The sequence below is a fragment of the Ranitomeya imitator genome, chromosome 1, assembly GCF_032444005.1.
Source record: "Ranitomeya imitator isolate aRanImi1 chromosome 1, aRanImi1.pri, whole genome shotgun sequence".
Taxonomy (NCBI): domain Eukaryota; kingdom Metazoa; phylum Chordata; class Amphibia; order Anura; family Dendrobatidae; genus Ranitomeya; species Ranitomeya imitator.
In genome coordinates, this window is record NC_091282.1 from 1214665208 (window position 1) to 1214688885 (window position 23678).

At 49.4% G+C, this 23678-nt stretch overlaps 1 protein-coding gene across 1 annotated transcript in view; it reads right to left on the reverse strand.

Moving 5' to 3' along the window:
• The window catches only part of WDR54 (WD repeat domain 54), a 69802-nt gene that overhangs the window by 21378 nt on the left and 24746 nt on the right, over positions 1-23678 (reverse strand). The window contains exons 2-6 of the mRNA XM_069745020.1: positions 15479-15708; positions 13091-13153; positions 12940-13006; positions 3597-3653; positions 2730-2857 (exon numbers count right to left, since the gene is read on the reverse strand). Coding sequence (XP_069601121.1) covers positions 2730-2857; positions 3597-3653; positions 12940-13006; positions 13091-13153; positions 15479-15703 — 540 coding nt within the window. The 5' untranslated portion in view covers positions 15704-15708. The remainder of the gene's footprint in view (positions 1-2729; positions 2858-3596; positions 3654-12939; positions 13007-13090; positions 13154-15478; positions 15709-23678) is intronic.

The following is a 23678-nucleotide window of genomic DNA, read 5'->3' on the forward strand; positions in this document are numbered from 1 at the left end:
GATCTTCAGGTCCGCCTGTAAGAAGTTCCCCGTCAAGGGCAGGAAACCAACTGATGCAAGGGAGAGATGCCGCCCTTTTTAGCCTACAGGTTTCTTGTCCTTGAAAGGGGGAGGGATCCCCTCTCTGATGGTCCTGTCATGGGTGATCGACAAATATATATTTTATCTTTTCCATTTTAAAAATTAGATAAAAGAAAATGGGCTGAGTCAAAAGTTTGGGCACCCTTGGAGATTTGTGTACTCAGGTAACTTTGACAAAGGTTTCAGACCTTATTTAGTCTGTTAGGGTTATGGCTCGTTCACTATCATCGTTAGGAAAGGCCAGGTGATGCAAATTTCCCAGCTTTATAAAAATCCAGCCTCCTCTAACCTGGTGTCAAAAAACAGCAGCCATGACTTCTTCTAAGCAGCTGCCGAGCACTCTGAAAATGGTGAAGGACCTCAAATCAGGAGAAGGCTTGAAGAAGATAGCAAAGTGTTTCAAGTTGCCCTTTCCTTAGTTTGAAATGTAATTAATAAATGGCCGGTACCAGGAGGTCAAGATGAGAGCTGCCCGTAGGATTCCTAGAGAGGCAAATCAGAACCCCCACTTGACTGCAAAAGACCTTCCGAAAGATTTAGCAGACTCTGGAGTTGTGGTACATTGTTCTACTGTTCAGATACACCTGATCAAACATGTCCTTCATGGAAGAGTCATCAGTAGAAAACCTCTCCTGCATCCTCACCATAAAATTCAGAGTCAGAAGTATGAAAAAGAACATCTAAACAAGCCTGATGCATTTTGGAAACAAGTCCTGTGGACCGATGAGGTTAAAATAGAACTCTGTGGCCACAATGATAGAAGGTATGTGTGGAGAAAAAAGGGCACAGAATTTCAGGAAAAGAACATCCCGCCAACCATTAAGCATGGTGGTGGATCAATAATGCTTTGGGTTGTGTTGCAGCCAATGGCACAGGGAACATTTCTCTGGTACAGGGAAGAATGGAGTCAATGGAATTTCAACAAATTCTGGACGCAAACATAACACCATCTGTAAAAAATCTGAAGGTGAAAAGAGGAAGAGGCTGGCTGCTAAAAATGGAGAATGATACTAAACACACGTCACAATCCATAATAGATGACTTCAAAAGGTGCAAGATGAAGGTTTTACAATGGCCCTCACAGTCCCCTGATCTGATCATCATTGAAATTCTGTGGCGAGACCTCAAAAAAAGAAGAAGTGCATGCAATACGATCAAGTAAATGTGTCATCTTTAACTTTATGCTTTATAGAGATCATTTAATCTTCAACTTGTTTAACTGTTCACAATAACAATTTTTTTGACCAGGGGCGCACAGACTTTTACACGCCACTGTATACAGCGAGAGGATCCGGTATTTAGTAGGAGGCATGTAAGGGAAGGATCCCGTATATAGGGGAGGGGCCAGTATTAAGGGGAGGAGTATACAGGGAGGATTCAGTATAAAAGGGTATGATCCTGTATATAGGAGAGGATCCTGCGTATAGTAGGATGCATGTAAGGGGAGGATCCAGTATATAGGGGACGATCCAGTATAAAGGGGCATGATCCTGTATATAGGAGAGGATCCAGTATAAAGGGGTATGATCCTGTATATAGGAGAGGATCCTGTGTATAGTAGGAGGCATGTAAGGGGAGGATCCAGTATATAGGGGACGATCCAGTATAAAGGGGGATGATCCTGTATATAGGAGAGGATCCTGTGTATAGTAGGAGGCATGTAAGGGGAGGATCCTGTATATAGGGGAGGATCCAGTATAAAGGGGTATGATCCTGTATATAGGAGAGGATCCTGTGTATAGTAGGAGGCGGGTAAGGGGAGAATCCAGTATAAAGGGGAGGATCCAGTATATAGTAGGAGGCAGGTAAGGGGAGGATCCAGTATATAGGGGAGGATCCAGTATAAAGGGGTATGATCCTGGATATAGGAGAGTATCCTGTGTATAGTAGGAGGCATGTAAGGGGAGGATCCTGTATATAGGGGAGGATCCAGTATAAAGGGGGATGATCCTGTATATAGGAGAGGATCCTGTGTATAGTAGGAGGCAGGTAAGGGGAGGATCCAGTATAAAGGGGTATGATCCTGTATATAGTAGGAGGCAGGTAAGGGGAGGATCCAGTATATAGGGGAGGATCCAGTATAAAGGGGGGGTGATCCTGTATATAGGAGAGGATCCTGTGCATAGTAGGAGGCAGGTAAGGGGAGGATCCAGTATATAGGGGGATGATCCTGTATATAGGAGAGGATCCTGTGTATAGTAGGAGGCAGGTAAGGGGAGGATCCAGTATATAGGGGGATGATCCTGTATATAGGAGAGGATCCTGTGTATAGTAGGAGGCAGTTAAGGGGAGGATCCAGTATAAAGGGGTATGATCCTGTATATAGCAGGAGGCAGGTAAGGGGAGGATCCAGTATATAGGGGGATGATCCTGTATATAGGAGAGGATCCTGTGTATAGTAGGAGGCAGGTAAGGGGAGGATCCAGTATATAGGGGAGGATCCAGTATAAAGGGGGGGTGATCCTGTATATAGGAGAGGATCCTGTGTATAGTAGGAGGCAGGTAAGGGGAGGATCCAGTATATAGGGGGATGATCATGTATATAGGAGAGGATCCTGTGTATAGTAGGAGGCATGTAAGGGGAGGATCCTGTAAGTATGGGAGGGTAATTCGGAGGCGAGTACGGAGGCTGGCTGTAACAGTCTCACCTTGCCCTCACACGTCTCGCAGGCGATATCGGTGATGGCGTCCCTGTGCTCGGCCAGGACCTCTGTCAGTGTGATGTTGGTGCCTTTGGCCGGGATGTCAAACACCAGGACGAGGCCGGCGGACGTCCCTGCAGAGAGTTGAGGAACCCTGGGTGAGGAGCAGAAGACGCTCTCTGGAGTGAAGCCTCAGTCTAGATGTCTTTGGATCTCGCTCCATCGGGTAAGCAGCAGCATGGCAGAAGTGGAGGCACCGTTGAGCCATACAGCAGGACCTCCACTCAGTGCTAGTCATCCGGCGCTCCACTGGTTAAGGCTACGTTCACATTTGCGTTGTTTGGCGCAGCGTCGTCGACGCAACCCACAACGCATGGCAAACGCATACACAACGTCAAAAAACGCGGCTCAACGCAGGCACCTGCGCCCTATGCGTTTTTCATAGACACTAATGTGTTTTTTTGGCGCATTTACGACGCAGGTGCGTTGCATGCGTTTTTCTTCGGAAATGTGACGCATCAAAACTGCAACCTGTAGCGTCGTCCGCGCCCTGTCTGGTGCGCCAAAAAACCCATGCGTCATAAAACGCATGACAACGCATACGGCGCATGTCCATGCGCCCCCCATGTTAAAGATAGGGGCGCATGACGCATGCGTCGGTATGCGTCGACGACGCTGCGCCCCACGGCGCAAATGTGAACGTAGCATAATACCCTCCCCCAGATCTATGTGCAGGACTTACAACATCTAAACAATGACTGCCCACCCCAGGACACTCGCCGGCAGTCACCACCGCACCACGGAGAAGCGCCAGGATGTATGGTGGTCCCTGGCAGATGTGTACTCCCCCCTCATATATGCTGGGTATCTCACCTACACAGATGTAGCGTCCTCCAGCCGGGGCGATGCCACGAGCAAACACGGCCTGAGCTGTCCACGGGGGAAAAGAGAATTACCACCACGTCATAGAAGGATAGCCGACACTGCTTCCCACATCATACATGTAAGGATAGCCCGAAGCTACCGACACCCACATCATCATACATGTAAGGATGGCCCGAAGCTACCGACACCCACATCATCATACATGTAAGGATAGCCCGAAGCTACCGACACCCACAGCATCATACATGTAAGGATAGCCCGAAGCTACCGACACCCACATCATCATACATGTAAGGATAGCCCGAAGCTACCGACACCCACATTATCATGCATGTAAGGATAGCCCGAAGCTACCGACACCAACAACATCATGTACACAAGGACATCATACATGTAAGGATGGCCCGAAGCTACCGACACCCACATCATCATACATGTAAGGATAGCCCGAAGCTACCGACACCAACAGCATCATATATGTAAGGATAGCCCGAAGCTACCGACACCCACAGCATCATACATGTAAGGATGGCCCGAAGCTACCGACACCCACATCATCATACATGTAAGGATGGCCCGAAGCTACCGACACCCACATCATCATACATGTAAGGATAGCCCGAAGCTACCGACACCCACAGCATCATACATGTAAGGATAGCCCGAAGCTACCGACACCCACAGCATCATACATGTAAGGATAGCCCGAAGCTACCGACACCCACAGCATCATACATGTAAGGATAGCCCGAAGCTACCGACACCCACAGCATCATACATGTAAGGATAGCCCGAAGCTACCGACACCCACATCATCATACATGTAAGGATAGCCCGAAGCTACCGACACCCACAGCATCATACATGTAAGGATAGCCCGAAGCTACCGACACCCACATCATCATACATGTAAGGATAGCCCAAAGCTACCGACACCCACAGCATCATACATGTAAGGATAGCCCGAAGCTACCGACACCCACAGCATCATACATGTAAGGATAGCCCGAAGCTACCGACACCCACATCATCATACATGTAAGGATAGCCCGAAGCTACCGACACCCACAGCATCATACATGTAAGGATAGCCCGAAGCTACCGACACCCACATCATCATACATGTAAGGATAGCCCGAAGCTACCGACACCCACATTATCATACATGTAAGGATAGCCCAAAGCTACCGACACCCACATTATCATACATGTAAGGATAGCCCGAAGCTACCGACACCAACAGCATCATATATGTAAGGATAGCCCGAAGCTACCGACACCCACAGCATCATACATGTAAGGATAGCCCGAAGCTACCGACACCCACATCATCATACATGTAAGGATAGCCCGAAGCTACCGACACCCACATTATCATACATGTAAGGATAGCCCAAAGCTACCGACACCCACAGCATCATACATGTAAGGATAGCCCGAAGCTACCGACACCAACAGCATCATATATGTAAGGATAGCCCGAAGCTACCGACACCCACAGCATCATACATGTAAGGATAGCCCGAAGCTACCGACACCCACATCATCATACATGTAAGGATAGCCCAAAGCTACCGACACCCACAGCATCATACATGTAAGGATAGCCTGAAGCTACCGACACCCACAGCATCATACATGTAAGGATAGCCCGAAGCTACCGACACCCACATCATCATACATGTAAGGATAGCCCGAAGCTACCGACACCCACAGCATCATACATGTAAGGATAGCCCGAAGCTACCGACACCCACATCATCATACATGTAAGGATAGCCCGAAGCTACCGACACCCACATTATCATACATGTAAGGATAGCCCAAAGCTACCGACACCCACATTATCATACATGTAAGGATAGCCCGAAGCTACCGACACCAACAACATCATGTACACAAGGACATCATACATGTAAGGATGGCCCGAAGCTACCGACACCCACATCATCATACATGTAAGGATAGCCCGAAGCTACCGACACCAACAGCATCATATATGTAAGGATAGCCCGAAGCTACCGACACCCACAGCATCATACATGTAAGGATAGCCCGAAGCTACCGACACCCACATCATCATACATGTAAGGATAGCCCGAAGCTACCGACACCAACAACATCATGTACACAAGGACATCATACATGTAAGGATGGCCCGAAGCTACCGACACCCACATCATCATACATGTAAGGATAGCCCGAAGTTACCGACACCCACATCATCATACATGTAAGGATGGCCCGAAGCTACCCACACCCACATCATCATACATGTAAGGATAGCCCGAAGCTACCGACACCAACAGCATCATATATGTAAGGATAGCCCGAAGCTACCGACACCCACAGCATCATACATGTAAGGATAGCCCGAAGCTACCGACACCCACAGCATCATACATGTAAGGATAGCCCGAAGCTACCGACACCCACATTATCATACATGTAAGGATAGCCCGAAGCTACCGACACCAACAACATCATGTACACAAGGACATCATACATGTAAGGATGGCCCGAAGCTACCGACACCCACATCATCATACATGTAAGGATAGCCCGAAGCTACCGACACCCACAGCATCATACATGTAAGGATAGCCCGAAGTTACCGACACCCACATAATCATACATGTAAGGATGGCCCGAAGCTACCCACACCATCATACATGTAAGGATAGCCCGAAGCTACCGACACCCACAGCATCATACATGTAAGGATAGCCCGAAGCTACCGACACCAACAACATCATGTACACAAGGACATCATACACGTAAGGATGGCCCGAAGCTACCGACACCCACATCATCATACATGTAAGGATGGCCCGAAGCTACCGACACCCACATCATCATACATGAAAGGATAGCCTGAAGCTACCCACACCCATATCATCATACATGAAAAGATGGCCCGAAGTAACTGACATCCAGATCATCATACATGTTAGGATAGCCTGAAGCTACCGACACCCATATCATCATACATGAAAAGATGGCCCGAAGTAACTGACATCCAAATCATCATACATGTAAGGATAGCCCGAAGTTACCGACACCCACATCATCATACATGTAAGGATGGCCCGAAGCTACCCACACCCACATCATCATACATGTAAGGATAGCCCGAAGCTACCGACACCCACAGCATCATACATGTAAGGATAGCCCGAAGCTACCGACACCCACATTATCATACATGTAAGGATAGCCCGAAGCTACCGACACCAACAACATCATGTACACAAGGACATCATACACGTAAGGATGGCCCGAAGCTACCGACACCCACATCATCATACATGTAAGGATGGCCCGAAGCTACCGACACCCACATCATCATACATGTAAGGATAGCCCGAAGCTACCGACACCCACATCATCATACATGTAAGGATAGCCCGAAGCTACCGACACCCACAGCATCATATATGTAGGGATAGCCCGAAGCTACCGACACCCACATCATCATACATGAAAAGGATAGCCTGAAGCTACCCACACCCACATCATCATACATGTAAGGATAGCCCGAAGCTACCGACACCCACATCATCATACATGTAAGGATAGCCCGAAGCTACCGACACCCACATTATCATACATGTAAGGATAGCCCAAAGCTACCGACACCCACATTATCATACATGTAAGGATAGCCCGAAGCTACCGACACCAACAACATCATGTACACAAGGACATCATACATGTAAGGATGGCCCGAAGCTACCGACACCCACATCATCATACATGTAAGGATAGCCCGAAGCTACCGACACCAACAGCATCATATATGTAAGGATAGCCCGAAGCTACCGACACCCACAGCATCATACATGTAAGGATAGCCCGAAGCTACCGACACCCACATCATCATACATGTAAGGATAGCCCGAAGCTACCAACACCAACAACATCATGTACACAAGGACACCATACATGTAAGGATGGCCCGAAGCTACCGACACTCACATCATCATACATGTAAGGATAGCCCGAAGTTACCGACACCCACATCATCATACATGTAAGGATGGCCCGAAGCTACCCACACCCACATCATCATACATGTAAGGATAGCCCGAAGCTACCGACACCAACAGCATCATATATGTAAGGATAGCCCGAAGCTACCGACACCCACAGCATCATACATGTAAGGATAGCCCGAAGCTACCGACACCCACAGCATCATACACGTAAGGATAGCCCGAAGCTACCGACACCAACAACATCATGTACACAAGGACATCATACATGTAAGGATGGCCCGAAGCTACCGACACCCACATCATTATACATGTAAGGATAGCCCGAAGCTACCGACACCCACAGCATCATACATGTAAGGATAGCCCGAAGTTACCGACACCCACATAATCATACATGTAAGGATGGCCCGAAGCTACCGACACCCACATTATCATACATGAAAGGATAGCCCGAAGCTACCCACACCCATATCATCATACATGAAAAGATGGCCCGAAGTAACTGACATCCAGATCATCATACATGTTAGGATAGCCCGAAGCTACCAACACTCACATCATCATACATGTAATGATAGCCCGCAGATTCCAACACCCACATCATCAAACATGTAAGGATAGCCCGAAGCTACCGACATCCACCTCATCATACATGTTAGGATAGCCTGAAGCTACCGACACCCACACTATCATACATGTAAGCATAGCTGGCGCTGACTCCCACAGCATCAAACATGTAGGGACATCCTGAAGCTACCGACACCCACATCATCATACATGTAAGGATAGCTGGCGCTGACTTCCACATCATACATTAAGGGATATCCCGAAGCCACCTCTCACACCATACATGTAAGGTGTCACGAACATGAGGTATTTGATTGTCTAGGATCACACACACTGAGCTCTGCTACATCTATTAAAGCTGAGCACAGACACACGCTGCAGGCTTTCCTATCCCCCTTACTCCCAGCTCTTGCTCCCTGCTGACAATACAGCTGTAACATGAAACTCCAGTGTAGGACTCTGTCCCCCCTCCCTCTCGAATGCAGGAGTGTGCAGAAAACCAGGCCTTTCTCTGAAACCATGTGCGCTTTTGTTCCTGTAGAAACTTAATAGTAAGGCATAACTTGACCCCAATTAGTGACAGAGATATGAAAGTTATATATTTGGTATGTGCATCGGCCGGGCTATCTTCCAGTGGGTTTTCCAATTTCCTGTACCCTTGGTATCCGAGAAACGAATTACTGCTTACTTGCGGTGCATAGTCAGGTCATGTTTGGTCGTAATAGAATGCTAGTCGCAAGATTAATGGGAATTCCGTTGTCTCTATACGAGGCTGCATCCTGGAGCTAAGGTGGATATGAATGTTCCATAACTCTGAGTTCCTCTGAGAAAGTAGGAGTGCATTCCATAGCTCCGCCCACTCAGTGATGTCACAACCAAGGGTATAAGACCATGAGAGCTCATTTTTCACTAGGCTTTGACCAGGAAGCTGGCTGAGAGACGCTCTGTAATGCATCTTGATGTATCACCCCTCCTCCGCACCGCATGTTCTGCTATGAAATGATATAATGAACTGTAAGTGTTTTTTCAACTTTAATCCCTTTTAATTTGTATTTGTACTGTACATACGATACTGGTCTACTTTTTTAATTTTTTTTTACTCTTTTGTAAACACTGCCTACCTTTTTGGAGTAAAATATATAAAATTACTAGCTTCGTTTCTCCTTGCTGTATAACGTACTGTCACGTCCTCTGAAGTGAATTACGCTACTAATTTGGTGTCACGATTCCCCTGACCGCTGTCACCAATTGGTCAGGATTCACACCGTGACCGTCACCCCTACGTCACGGGTCGGGGTGACTTTAGGCCAACAGACGGCTATCACATGTGCAGGGGGGCTTATCTTAGTTATCCCTCCACTCCACGATGTGATGAAAAACCACACACAAGGCTATTGACCTCTTGCTTACAGCAGGGGCTTATTCTAGGTATCCCACTGCTTTCAATATACCACAAACTGCAGGGATTTATGTATATCCCGCTTACAGTTCCACTTAACACTTGCAGCTCTCTGGCGCCCCCTTACTTTCAGGTCAGATTAGGTACTGCACCCTGGGTAATTAGTCGCCAGGAAGGCTCCCTGCTATGTACTAGCTATTGGGCACGCTGCAGCGACGCGGTAAACTACTCCCACTCAGGCAGGAACAATAATTATCAAACCCGCAGTTGCTTCAGCATAATCCAACAGTCAGCGCACTTTCGCTGCCACCAGCTTCGATTAAACGGGTCCGAAGCTAACCCAACACAACAGTAACAGTAGCGTTTTCCCTTCAGAAGACTTAGGGTACGGTTTTTAGAGCATGGAGAAGAACTAACATATAATAGTATATCCCATTAAAAATTAGGCAGTGCGTTATCAAAAATATTTTATAAAAAAGTTACAAATGAGACAATTGCAAATATGTACATGGGTAATTATAACATAAAGGGAATAAATGGGAAAAGCAACACTCACATGTTTAAAGCATGACAGGCATCCAGGCTAGTGGAGTTTTTCCATATGTCCCAGCTCATTTGGACGTGCTGCTGGCTTCAGAAGACAAGCAGTCCAGCAGGAGACATCAGCAGAAGAGTGTGAGCTGGGGAGCCTGCTACAACTTAATACCTTGAGGCTGTGACATCACAGAAAGGCTGGCTTATCCAGACCCTCCTCTCTCTACCTTCTGCCTAAACTTTAAACTATTCTCTCTAATTTCTATAACTTCACTACAAAACATGACAGAGTCAGACCAAACCTATCATTCATCTCGGATTAACGTGAGCATTCTAATGAGATCAAATATGTCCTATCTGGGATACATATTTACAGAGAAAACCTTACTTCTTTACCAGACGGAGTTAGAAGCCCGAGTTTCAAGGGATGGGTACCTACACCGAGTGGGAATACGAATATATATTTTCGTGTTCTTACCGTAAACATGGTGCATAATATCGTACCAAAACCAAACAAAGGATCTTTCATGAATTTTGGAGCCACTTTACCAGTTCTGACTAGTGAAGGTGGGAGGGGTGAGGGACTTTCCTCTGAGCCTGGAATTTACAACCCCAGGGCAATAAAAACCCCTTCTAGCATACAGTCCGTAGCCCAGAGAGAAACAAGTAGAGTCAGCTAGTGAAGGGGGGGGGGTTTAGCCCACCTCATGAGCTGACGAGCAACTAAACTTATGATATTTCATACCATATCGTGACATTTGGGTTGGCTCCGTACCCGTTATTAATTAAGAAATTGGAGCTGGTGGCAGATTTGCCCTATGCTTTTGGGGAAGACTGGAAGCGATGGACGTCATTGATAATTATTGTTCCCGCCTGAGTGGGAGTAGTTATATCTCCCTCGCTGCAGTGTGCCCATTAGCCAGTACATAGTAGGCAGCCTTTCTGGTGACCAATTATCCTATGTGCAGTACCCTGTCTGACCTGAGGGTAAGGGGGGCGCCAGAGAGCTGCAAGTTCCAAACCGGAACTGGGAAGTGGGATATAGATAAATCCCCTTCAGAAAAAAAACTGGGCAACCAAACAACCCCGGTTCATGACATATTAGTGTCAGCGGTGGGGATGATAAAGGTATCCTCCCTGTCATTCGTGACATATGGATAGCCCAAAGCTGCCTCACACAACATCATACATGTAAGGATAGCCTGAAGCTACCGACACCCACAACGCCATATATGTAAGGATAGCCTGAAGCTGCTCTCACAACACCATATATGTAAGGATAGCCTGAAGCTGCCTCCCACAACATCATACGTGTAAAAATAGCCGGATTTAACTCCCACAATATCATACATTTAAGGATAACCCACAACTGCCTCCCACAACATCATACACGTAAGGATAGCTGGAGCTACCTCCCACAACATCATACATGTAAGAATAGACAAAGATACCTTCCACATCACACATGTAAGGATAGCCCGAAGCAGCCTCCCACAACATCATACATGTAAGGATAGATGGAGATACCTCCCACATCATACATTTAAGGATAGCCCACAGCTGCCTCCCACAACATCATACGTGTAAGGATAGCTGGAGCTTCGTCCCACAACATCATACGTGTAAGGATAGACGAAGATACCTCCCACATCATACATGTAAGGAAAGCCCACAGCTGCCTCCCACAAGATCATACATGTAAGGATAGCCGGAGCTACCTCCCACAACATCATACATGTAAGCATAGCCTGAAGCTGCTCTCACAACACCATATATGTAAGGATAGCCTGAAGCTGCTCTCACAACACCATATATGTAAGGATAGCCTGAAGCTGCTCTCACAACACCATATATGTAAGGATAGCCTGAAGCTGCTCCCACAACATCATACGTGTAAAAATAGCCGGATTTAACTCCCACAATATCATACATTTAAGGATAACCCACAACTGCCTCCCACAACATCATACACGTAAGGATAGCTGGAGCTACCTCCCACAACATCATACGTGTAAGAATAGACAGAGATACCTTCCACATCACACATGTAAGGATAGCCCGAAGCAGCCTCCCACAACATCATACATGTAAGGATAGATGGATATACCTCCCACATCACACATGTAAGGATAGCCCACAGCTGCCTCCCACAACATCATACATGTAAGGATAGACGGAGATACCTCCCACAACATCATACATGTAAGGATAGCCGGAGCTAACTCCCACAACATCATACATGTAAGGATAGCCGGAGCTACCTCCCACAACATCATACATGTGAGGATAGTTCAAAGCTACATCATGTATGAAAAAAAGAGGACAGCGCTGCCCTCGCCCCCGACATCATACATGTAAGGATAGCCCACAGCTGCCTCCCACAACATCATACATGTAAGGATAGACGGAGATACCTCCCACAACATCATACATGTAAGGATAGCCGGAGCTAACTCCCACAACATCATACATGTAAGGATAGCCGGAGCTAACTCCCACAACATCATACATGTAAGGATAGCCTGAAGCTGCCTCCCACAACATCATACATGTGAGGATAGTTCAAAGCTACATCATGTATGAAAAAAAGAGGACAGCGCTGCCCTCGCCCCCGACATCATACATGTAAGGATAGCCCAGAGCCACCAAATCTTATACATTAGGCTAGCCCAGTCAGACAGTCTGATGCTGCCTCTAAACCCCCCACATCATATATGAAAATAAAGCCCAGCAATGCGCCCAGCCCCCACATTATATATGTAAAGATAGTCGGCGCTGCCCCAACCCCCCAAACCATGCATGGATAGCCCGAGGCTGTCACTCGGACACCTACCCTGTGGAGTCTCCAGTGCATCCAGGGCATGCCAATACACCATGATGGAGCCGTCAGACTCGTACATCTGTCAGAAGAACGCAAAAATAAGAGGTAAGAAAATCCAAGAAAAGGAAACCAGTGCGGAGCAAAGCGCGACACCAGAACCAACCTGAATCCCCTTCTGAGAGGTCAGAACCAGCAGAACCCGGGATGGCAGAGCGCACCAGGAGGCCTGGAAATACAAGAGTGGGACAGAAGTAAGAGACCACCACAGCAGCACGGAGGGGCCCCACAGGAGCAGCACGGAGGGGCCCCACAGGAGCAGCACAGCAGGGCCCACCAGAGAAGCACGGACGGCCCCACAGGAGCAGCACGGACGGCCCCACCAGAGCAGCACAGAGGGCCCCACAGGAGCAGCACGGACGGCCCCACCAGAGAAGCACGGACGGCCCCACCAGAGAAGCACGGACGGCCCCAGCAGAGAAGCACGGACGGCCCCACCAGAGAAGCACGGACGGCCCCACCAGAGAAGCTCGGACGGCCCCACCAGAGAAGCACGGACGGCCCCACCAGAGAAGCACGGAGGGCCCCACAGGAGCAGCACGGACGGCCCCACCAGAGAAGCACGGACGGCCCCACCAGAGAAGCACGGACGGCCCCACCAGAGAAGCACGGACGGCCCCACCAGAGAAGCACGGACGGCCCCACCAGAGAAGCACGGAGGGCCCCACCAGAGAAGCACAGAGAGCCCCAGCAGAGAAGCACGGACGGCCCCACCAGAGCAGCACGGAGGGCCCCACCAGAGCAGCACGGACGGCCCCACCAGAGAAGCACGGACGGCTCCACCAGAGCAGCACGGACGGCCCCACCAGAGAAGCACGGACGGCCCCACCAGAGAAGCACGGACGGCCTCACCAGAGAAGCACGGACGGCCCCACCAGAGAAGCACGGACGGCCCCAGCAGAGAAGCACAGAGAGCCCCAGCAGAGAAGCACGGACGGCCCCACCAGAGAAGCACGGAGGGCCCCACAGGAGCAGCACGGACGGCCCCACCAGAGAAGCACGGACGGCCCCACCAGAGAAGCACGGAGGGGCCCACCAGAGCAGCACGGAGGGGCCCACCAGAGCAGCACAGAGGGGCCCACCAGAGCAGCACGGAGGGCCCCACCAGAGCAGCACGGAGGGCCCCACCAGAGAAGCACGGAGGGGCCCACCAGAGAAGCACGGAGGGGCCCACCAGAGAAGCACGGAGGGGCCCACCAGAGAAGCACGGAGGGGCCCACCAGAGCAGCACGGAGGGGCCCCACCAGAGAAGCACGGACGGCCCCACCAGAGAAGCACGGAGGGGCCCACCAGAGCAGCACGGAGGGGCCCCACCAGAGCAGCACGGAGGGGAGCAGCACGGATGGCCCCACCAGAGCAGCACGGACGGCCCCACCAGAGCAGCACGGAGGGCCCCACCAGAGCAGCACGGACGGCCCCACCAGAGCAGCACGGAGGGCCCCACCAGAGCAGCACGGAGGGGCCCACAAGAGCAGCACGGATGGCCCCACCAGAGCAGCACGGAGGGCCCCACCAGAGAAGCACGGACGGCCCCACCAGAGCAGCACGGACGGCCCCACCAGAGCAGCACGGAGGGCCCCACCAGAGCAGCACAGAGGGCCCCACCAGAGCAGCACGGAGGGGCCCACAAGAGCAGCACGGATGGCCCCACCAGAGCAGCACGGAGGGGCCCACAAGAGCAGCACGGAGGGCCCCACCAGAGCAGCACGGACGGCCCCACCAGAGCAGCACGGACGGCCCCACCAGAGCAGCACGGACGGCCCCACCAGAGCAGCACGGAGGGCCCCACCAGAGCAGCACGGACGGCCCCACCAGAGCAGCACGGACGGCCCCACCAGAGCAGCACGGAGGGCCCCACCAGAGCAGCACGGAGGGCCCCACCAGAGCAGCACGGGGGGCCCCACCAGAGCAGCACGGAGGGGCCCACAAGAGCAGCACGGATGGCCCCACCAGAGCAGCACGGAGGGCCCCACCAGAGAAGCACGGACGGCCCCACCAGAGCAGCACGGATGGCCCCACCAGAGCAGCACGGACGGCCCCACCAGAGCAGCACGGAGGGCCCCACCAGAGCAGCACGGACGGCCCCACCAGAGCAGCACGGAGGGCCCCACCAGAGCAGCACGGACGGCCCCACCAGAGAAGCACGGAGGGGCCCACAAGAGCAGCACGGATGGCCCCACCAGAGCAGCACGGAGGGGCCCACAAGAGCAGCACGGATGGCCCCACCAGAGCAGCACGGAGGGGCCCACAAGAGCAGCACGGATGGCCCCACCAGAGCAGCACGGACGGCCCCACCAGAGCAGCACGGACGGCCCCACCAGAGCAGCACGGACGGCCCCACCAGAGCAGCACGGAGGGGCCCACAAGAGCAGCACGGATGGCCCCACCAGAGCAGCACGGAGGGCCCCACCAGAGAAGCACGGACGGCCCACCAGAGCAGCACGGAGGTGCCCACCAGAGCAGCACGGAGGTGCCCACTCGCGCAGACACTGACCTGTGTGATGAGCGAGGAGCTCAGCGCCACGCTCCCCTCCTTAGACTGCAGCTGGCGGTGGGAGAAGTTCAGGCCGTCGGCCGAGGCGCTCACCATGTTGACGGTGTTGGCGTGGACCACGGTGAAGTAGGTGAGGCTCTTGTCGCTGATGGGCAGCACGCTCAGGTTGTTGTACAGGGCGGAGGCGCTGCTCTTCATCTGCACACTCTTATCCTTACGGTACATGGCGGCTGCAGGAAAGCGGGAAAAGTAAGTGAACCCCGGGGCAGATAACGTCACAGGGGGGCCGAAGGAGAGAGGTGACAGGGGGATACATAAAAGGGGGCTCTGTATAGAGGGGGATATATAAAAGGGGGTCTCTGTATACAGGGGGATACATAAAAGGGGGTCTCTGTATACAGGGGGATATATAACAGGGGGCTCTGTATACAGGGGGATACATAAAAGGGGGTCTCTGTATACAGGGGGATATATAACAGGGGGTCTCTGTATACAGGGGGATATATAACAGGGGGTCTCTGTATACAGGGGGATACATAAAAGGGGGTCTCTATACAGGGGGATACATAAAAGGGGGTCTCTGTATACAGGGGGATGTATAACAGGGGGTCTCTGTATACAGGGGGATACATAAAAGGGGGTCTCTGTATACAAGGGGATACATAAAAGGGGGTCTCTGTATACAGGGGGATATATAACAGGGGTCTCTGTATACAGGGGGATATATAACAGGGGGCTCTGTATACAGGGGGATACATAACAGGGGGCTCTATATACAGGGGGATACATAACAGGGGGTCTGTATACAGGGGGATATATAACAGGGGTCTCTGTATACAGGGGGATATATAACGGGGGGCTCTGTATAGAGGGGGATACATAAAAGGGGGTCTCTGTATAGAGGGGGATATATAACAGGGGGCTCTGTATACAGGGGGATATATAACAGGGGGCTCTGTATACAGGGGGATACATAACAGGGGGTCTGTATACAGGGGGATATATAACAGGGGGTCTCTGTATAGAGGGGGATACATAAAAGGGGGTCTCTGTATAGAGGGGGATATATAACAGGGGATCTCTGTATAGAGGGGGATACATAAAAGGGGGTCTCTGTATAGAGGGGGATATATAACAGGGGGCTCTGTATAGAGGGGGATATATAACAGGGGTCTCTGTATACAGGGGGATATATAACAGGGGGCTCTGTATAGAGGGGGATATATAACAGGGGGTCTCTGTATAGAGGGGGATACATAAAAGGGGGTCTCTGTATAGAGGGGGATATATAACAGGGGGTCTCTGTATAGAGGGGGATATATAACAGGGGGCTCTGTATAGAGGGGGATATATAACAGGGGTCTCTGTATACAGGGGGATATATAACAGGGGGCTCTGTATAGAGGGGGCTATATAACGGGGTCTCTGTATAGAGGGGGATATATAACAGGGGGCTCTGTATAGAGGGGGATATATAACAGGGGGTCTCTGTATAGAGGGGGATATATAACAGGGGGCTCTGTATAGAGGGGGATATATAACAGGGGGCTCTGTATACAGGGGGATATATAACAGGGGGCTCTGTATAGAGGGGGATACATAAAAGGGGGTCTCTGTATACAGGGGGATATATAACAGGGGGTCTCTCTATACAGGGGGATATATAACAGGGGTCTCTGTATACAGGGGGATATATAACGGGGGGCTCTGTATAGAGGGGGATACATAAAAGGGGGTCTCTGTATAGAGGGGGATATATAACAGGGGGCTCTGTATACAGGGGGATATATAACAGGGGGCTCTGTATACAGGGGGATACATAACAGGGGGTCTGTATACAGGGGGATATATAACAGGGGTCTCTGTATACAGGGGGATATATAACAGGGGTCTCTGTATACAGGGGGATATATAACAGGGGGCTCTGTATAGAGGGGGATACATAAAAGGGGGTCTCTGTATAGAGGGGGATATATAACAGGGGGCTCTGTATAGAGGGGGATATATAACAGGGGGCTCTGTATAGAGGGGGATATATAACAGGGGGTCTCTGTATACAGGGGGATATATAACAGGGGGCTCTGTATACAGGGGGATATATAACAGGGGGTCTGTGTATAGAGGGGGATATACAACAGGGGATCTCTGTATAGAGGGGGATACATAAAAGGGGGTCTCTGTATAGAGGGGGATATATAACAGGGGGTCTCTGTATAGAGGGGGATATATAACAGGGGGCTCTGTATAGAGGGGGATATATAACAGGGGGTCTCTGTATACAGGGGGATATATAACAGGGGGCTCTGTATACAGGGGGATATATAACAGGGGGCTCTGTATAGAGGGGGATATATAACAGGGGATCTCTGTATAGAGGGGGATACATAAAAGGGGGTCTCTGTATAGAGGGGGATATATAACAGGGGGTCTCTGTATAGAGGGGGATATATAACAGGGGGCTCTGTATAGAGGGGGATATATAACAGGGGGTCTCTGTATACAGGGGGATATATAACAGGGGGTCTCTGTATAGAGGGGGATACATAAAAGGGGATCTCTGTATAGAGGGGGATATATAACAGGGGGTCTCTGTATACAGGGGGATATATAACAGGGGGTTCTGTATAGAGGGGGATACATAAAAGGGGGTCTCTGTATAGAGGGGGATATATAACAGGGGGTCTCTGTATAGAGGGGGATACATAAAAGGGGGTTTCTGTATAGAGGGGGATATATAACAGGGGGCTCTGTATAGAGGGGGATATATAACAGGGGGCTCTGTATAGAGGGAGATATATAACAGGGGATCTCTGTATAGAGGGGGATACATAAAAGGGGGTCTCTGTATAGAGGGGGATATATAACAGGGGGTCTCTGTATAGAGGGGGATATATAACAGGGGGCTCTGTATAGAGGGGGATATATAACAGGGGTCTCTGTATACAGGGGGATATATAACAGGGGGCTCTGTATAGAGGGGGATATATAACAGGGGGTCTCTGTATAGAGGGGGATACATAAAAGGGGGTCTCTGTATAGAGGGGGATATATAACAGGGGGTCTCTGTATAGAGGGGGATATATAACAGGGGGCTCTGTATAGAGGGGGATATATAACAGGGGTCTCTGTATACAGGGGGATATATAACAGGGGGCTCTGTATACAGGGGGATATATAACAGGGGGCTCTGTATAGAGGGGGCTATATAACGGGGTCTCTGTATAGAGGGGGATATATAACAGGGGGCTCTGTATAGAGGGGGATATATAACAGGGGGTCTCTGTATAGAGGGGGATATATAACAGGGGGCTCTGTATAGAGGGGGATATATAACAGGGGGCTCTGTATACAGGGGGATATATAACAGGGGGCTCTGTATAGAGGGGGATACATAAAAGGGGGTCTCTGTATACAGGGGGATATATAACAGGGGGTCTCTCTATAGAGGGGGATATATAACAGGGGGCTCTGTATAGAGGGGGAAATATAACAGGGGGTCTCTGTATAGAGGGGGATATATAACAGGGGGCTCTGTATAGAGGGGGATATATAACAGGGGGTCTCTGTATACAGGGGGATATATAACAGGGGTCTCTGTATACAGGGGGATATATAACAGGGGGTCTCTGTATACAGGGGGATATATAACAGGGGGCTCTGTATAGAGGGGGATATATAACAGGGGGTCTCTGTATACAGGGGGATATATAACAGGGGGTCTCTGTATACAGGGGGATATATAACAGGGGTCTCTGTATAGAGGGGGATATATAACAGGGGGCTCTGTATAGAGGGGGATATGTAACAGGGGGTCTCTGTATACAGGGGGATATATAACAGGGGTCTCTGTATACAGGTGGATATATAACAGGGGGTCTCTGTATACAGGGGGATATATAACAGGGGGCTCTGTATAGAGGGGGATATATAACAGGGGGTCTCTGTATACAGGGGGATATATAACAGGGGGTCTCTGTATACAGGGGGATATTTAACAGGGGTCTCTGTATACAGGGGGATATATAACAGGGGGCTCTGTATAGAGGGGGATATATAACCATTCCTAGGAGTAAGAAGCAATGAACATGAGCTCCTGAATTTCCATCACTTTATACCTTGTAATGAGTCAACTGTAAGACAAAACCTGGAAAAACTCAACTCCGTGGAACATAAAAGTGATCTGGACCGAACTGGACTTTACATTTTATGAAAAAAGGAAGAATTGGAGGATTTAAAGGACAAAACAAGAATCTCCTGGAGGACACAGACTGGAAGCAGCCGACATCATACATCTGACATCCTGATACCTGGACCTATAGAAGGTAGGAGAATTCTTTAACTACAACACAACCTATAGACTTGCTACAAATTAATCTTCTTAGAAACAAGGATTATAATTAACATATAACTACAAAATGGAAAACACAAATTTAGAACATGTAAATGAACAAAGCCCGGAGCCAGAGACACAGGAATGCTGGGGGCCAGATCAGGAGATAACACAGGGGGGCAATAAATCCAAGATGGACTACGTTAGAGAGAATCCAGAGACTCTTTATGCAGATTTCACAAAGAAAGAACCAAAAAGAAAAACCAACGTATTATTCTATACAGACCACCCCTCAGCCTGGCGCACTGCGCTGTGCAAACGATATAAACATGTAACTAAATCCAACGATAAAGGTGTCCAGCAGATTAAAATTACCAGCCAAGCAGATGAGGACACCAATGCGCTCACCATACTCCTATACAAAACTGGCACAGTCATGGCGCAGGGGACGGAGGAGATTCTGCAGCAATTTGAAAATTGTTTCTCTGATATCAAAGAGCAGGCACAAACCTATAAAGGACTACAAGCCCCAGCAGCTACCTCTAATGCTCACATAGGGATTCCCAGACAGAGCCGCCTAACCCCCGACACTTCACACCTCTCGCCTGATAACATCAGACACTTCTTATCTCAACTAGAAAGAGACTTGGCCCAACTGAAATTAGCATGTGAAAGAAACTCACAAAGCAACGCAAATTACCAAGCAACAAATGACACAGCCACACAGAAAATAAGGGAGGAAATGTGTGAAATGAAATATCAATACAAGGCAGCACTACAGGAAATGGGGGAGCTGAAAAAGGACAATGATCAACTCCGAAAGGAGATTAGAGAATTAAAAGCCCATAGCCCTGATCATCTGAACCAGCAGGGGGCAACGAAAACAAGCCAGAGAGCAGACAACATGGCCACCACTGAACAGAATGTAGAGACACCAAACAGCATTAAAATAATAACCAACAATATGATGGAAGAGAGAAAAGAACCAGCCACCAGCAAAGCCAGCACCACAGACCCCCATCAGCAGCACCGTAGCCCACCCAAGACATCACAAATTCCTGATATTGTCCTAATAATGGACTCAAATGGGAAGTACCTAAATACACAGCGGCTATTCCCAGGAAAACAGGTCCGTACAATCCGCTGTGCAAGTATTGAACAGGTGACAGAGGTCATCAGTAGACCACGTTTTACCAACCCAAAGCACATTATTATACACACGGGTACAAACAATCGGCCAGACCAGCAGATCGCAGAACAACTGATCAACCTGGCAAAGATGGCAAACCTAAAATTCCGGGACAGTAAAATCATTCTGTCATCGCTGCTTCCAAGAAAGGACATACCCAGGCAAACCACCCAAGCCATCAATGCAGAACTGACTGAAAAGATCAAGACTGTGCCAAACGTGACCCTGGCACAACACCTCTCCATAAACAACAGTCACCTGCACGATGATAAACACCTCAACAAACAAGGGGTCAGCCTCCTGGCCAAAGAGCTGAAGGACATCGTGCTAAACAGAGACCCCGGGCCTGGATTCAACAGTGGCCATAATCACACTGAAAGACCCCCGAGAACGATAAAGCAGAAAACCCCAAGGCTACCTCCTGAAGCAGGAAACAAAGCTCTTCACCCAGTGTCAGACCATCGGAGGTGGAGACCTCCACCGAGGAGACCACCAAGCCCACACAGATACATGCAGAGCAGAGATAGGGATGAGATAATAAACCTGCTCAATGAACTGCGCAGAATAATAATGTGACCGGATGGAACCAAGCACCGCTATAAAACTGTCAGAAATCCAGTTTGTCCCACACAGCCATACTCATTACAAGGTATATACACACAAACCACACAGAAGAATGTCTTCACTTACAATCAGCAGCTGGAATATCCAGGGTCTCAATGCCTCAACCTTTGGATCTAAAACAAAGGACCCTGATTTTATACAAAGTATGAAAAATATAGACATTCAGATCCTCCTGGAAACATGGACCAGAGCCGAAAACGAATCCCTGGTGCCTATTGGATACAAGGAATTCTTGGTCCATGCCCAGAAAAATAAAAACATCAAACAGGGCCGGGGCTCAGGAGGAGTAGCGATCTGGTATAAAGAGGAGCTCCACCAGTACATCAAACCGGTGAAGAAAGGAGGCAGCCACATATGGATCAGAATCAGCAGCTCCATCCTCACCTGTCAGTCTGATGTCCACCTCTGTGCCACCTATATACCACCGCCAGAGTCCCCCTACTTCAATCCAGACTGCTTCGAAATCTTACAAAGAGAAGCCGCCCATTATCAGGCCCTGGGCAAAGTTCTCATCTATGGAGACCTCAATGCAAGAACAGGGAGAGAGAGAGACTTCCTGACCACGGATGGAAACATCTACATACTTGGAGCAGAGAATGACGGCCAAGACCCTGTACACACTGAGAGAAACAGCTATGACAGTACAGTCAACAAAAGTGGCAGAAAGCTCCTGAACGTATGTAAAAGTTTAGGACTTCATATCCTTAATGGACGATGCAAGGGTGACTCCTTAGGAAGGTATACACTAAACTCCCATGTAGGGAGGAGTGTAGTTGATTACGCCATTACAGACATGAACCTGGCAGATGTCAGCGCCTTCATAGTCACCCCACAAACGCACCTGTCAGACCACAGCCAACTTCTTCTGTACATGAAATCTACAGAGAAACCATCCACTCAGAAGCCACAGCAGAGCGGCCTCTTCACCCGGCCTCCATCCTATAAATGGTCCAAAATATCGGCACTAAGATATAAAGAAGCTTCCAGAAGACCCGAAATACAGCGGATGCTCCACCACTTCTACAACCTTGAGTACATGCCAAACCCAGAGGGAGTGAGCCAAGCAGCAAAGGACCTCAACAATATATTCTACGCAATGGCCAGACTGTCCGACCTTAAAAAAGTCGACTACAAGAGACCAAAAGAAACACAGGTCAATGGCTGGTTTGACAGAGAATGTAAAGCTGTACGGAAGACCCTGAGAACAGCCTCCAACAAGAAACACAGAGACCCCAACCACCTGGGTCTGAGGGAAGCCTATGACTCCATACAAAAGCAGTACAAAACCATCCTCAGGAGGAAGAAGCAGAGTTACATCTCTACCAAGCTTAACCAACTCCAAGACGCCCTCCAAGACAACTCCTTCTGGGAACTATGGAACCACATGGGCACCAAAGACAAGAAAAACAACAACCATATCCAAAATGGCAACCTCTGGCTCCAATACTTCAGAGACCTCTATAAAGACATTCCAAAGGAAGGACTAAGCCAAGAACAGGAAAACATAATGGCGAAACTAAAAGCAATGGAGGAAAAAATCAAAAACTTCCAAAACCCGGTGGATACACCTATAACACTACAGGAAGTAACCGAGAGACTCTCCTCCATAAGATGTAGAAAAGCCGGTGGCCTAGATGGAATCCTACCAGAAATGCTGAAGTACAGCCCACCAGAAATACAGGCTGCAATGGTTAAACTCTTCAATATTGTACTGAGTGCCGGCTACTTCCCTCGTACCTGGAACCAAGGCCTCATCACACCCATCCACAAGAGTGGGGACAGGTATGACCCAGCCAACTACAGAGGCATATGCGTCAGCAGCAACCTGGGAAAACTGTTCAACAGTATCCTGAACAAGAGGATCCTCACCTTCCTCACCGAGCACAACGTCCTCAACAAGAGCCAAGCAGGGTTCATGCCGAACCACCGCACCACTGACCACATCTATACTCTGCACAGCCTCATTCAGAGACACATCTACAATACAAAGAATGGGAAGATATACGCCTGCTTTGTGGACTTTAAAAAGGCCTTTGATTCAGTGTGGCACCCGGGCT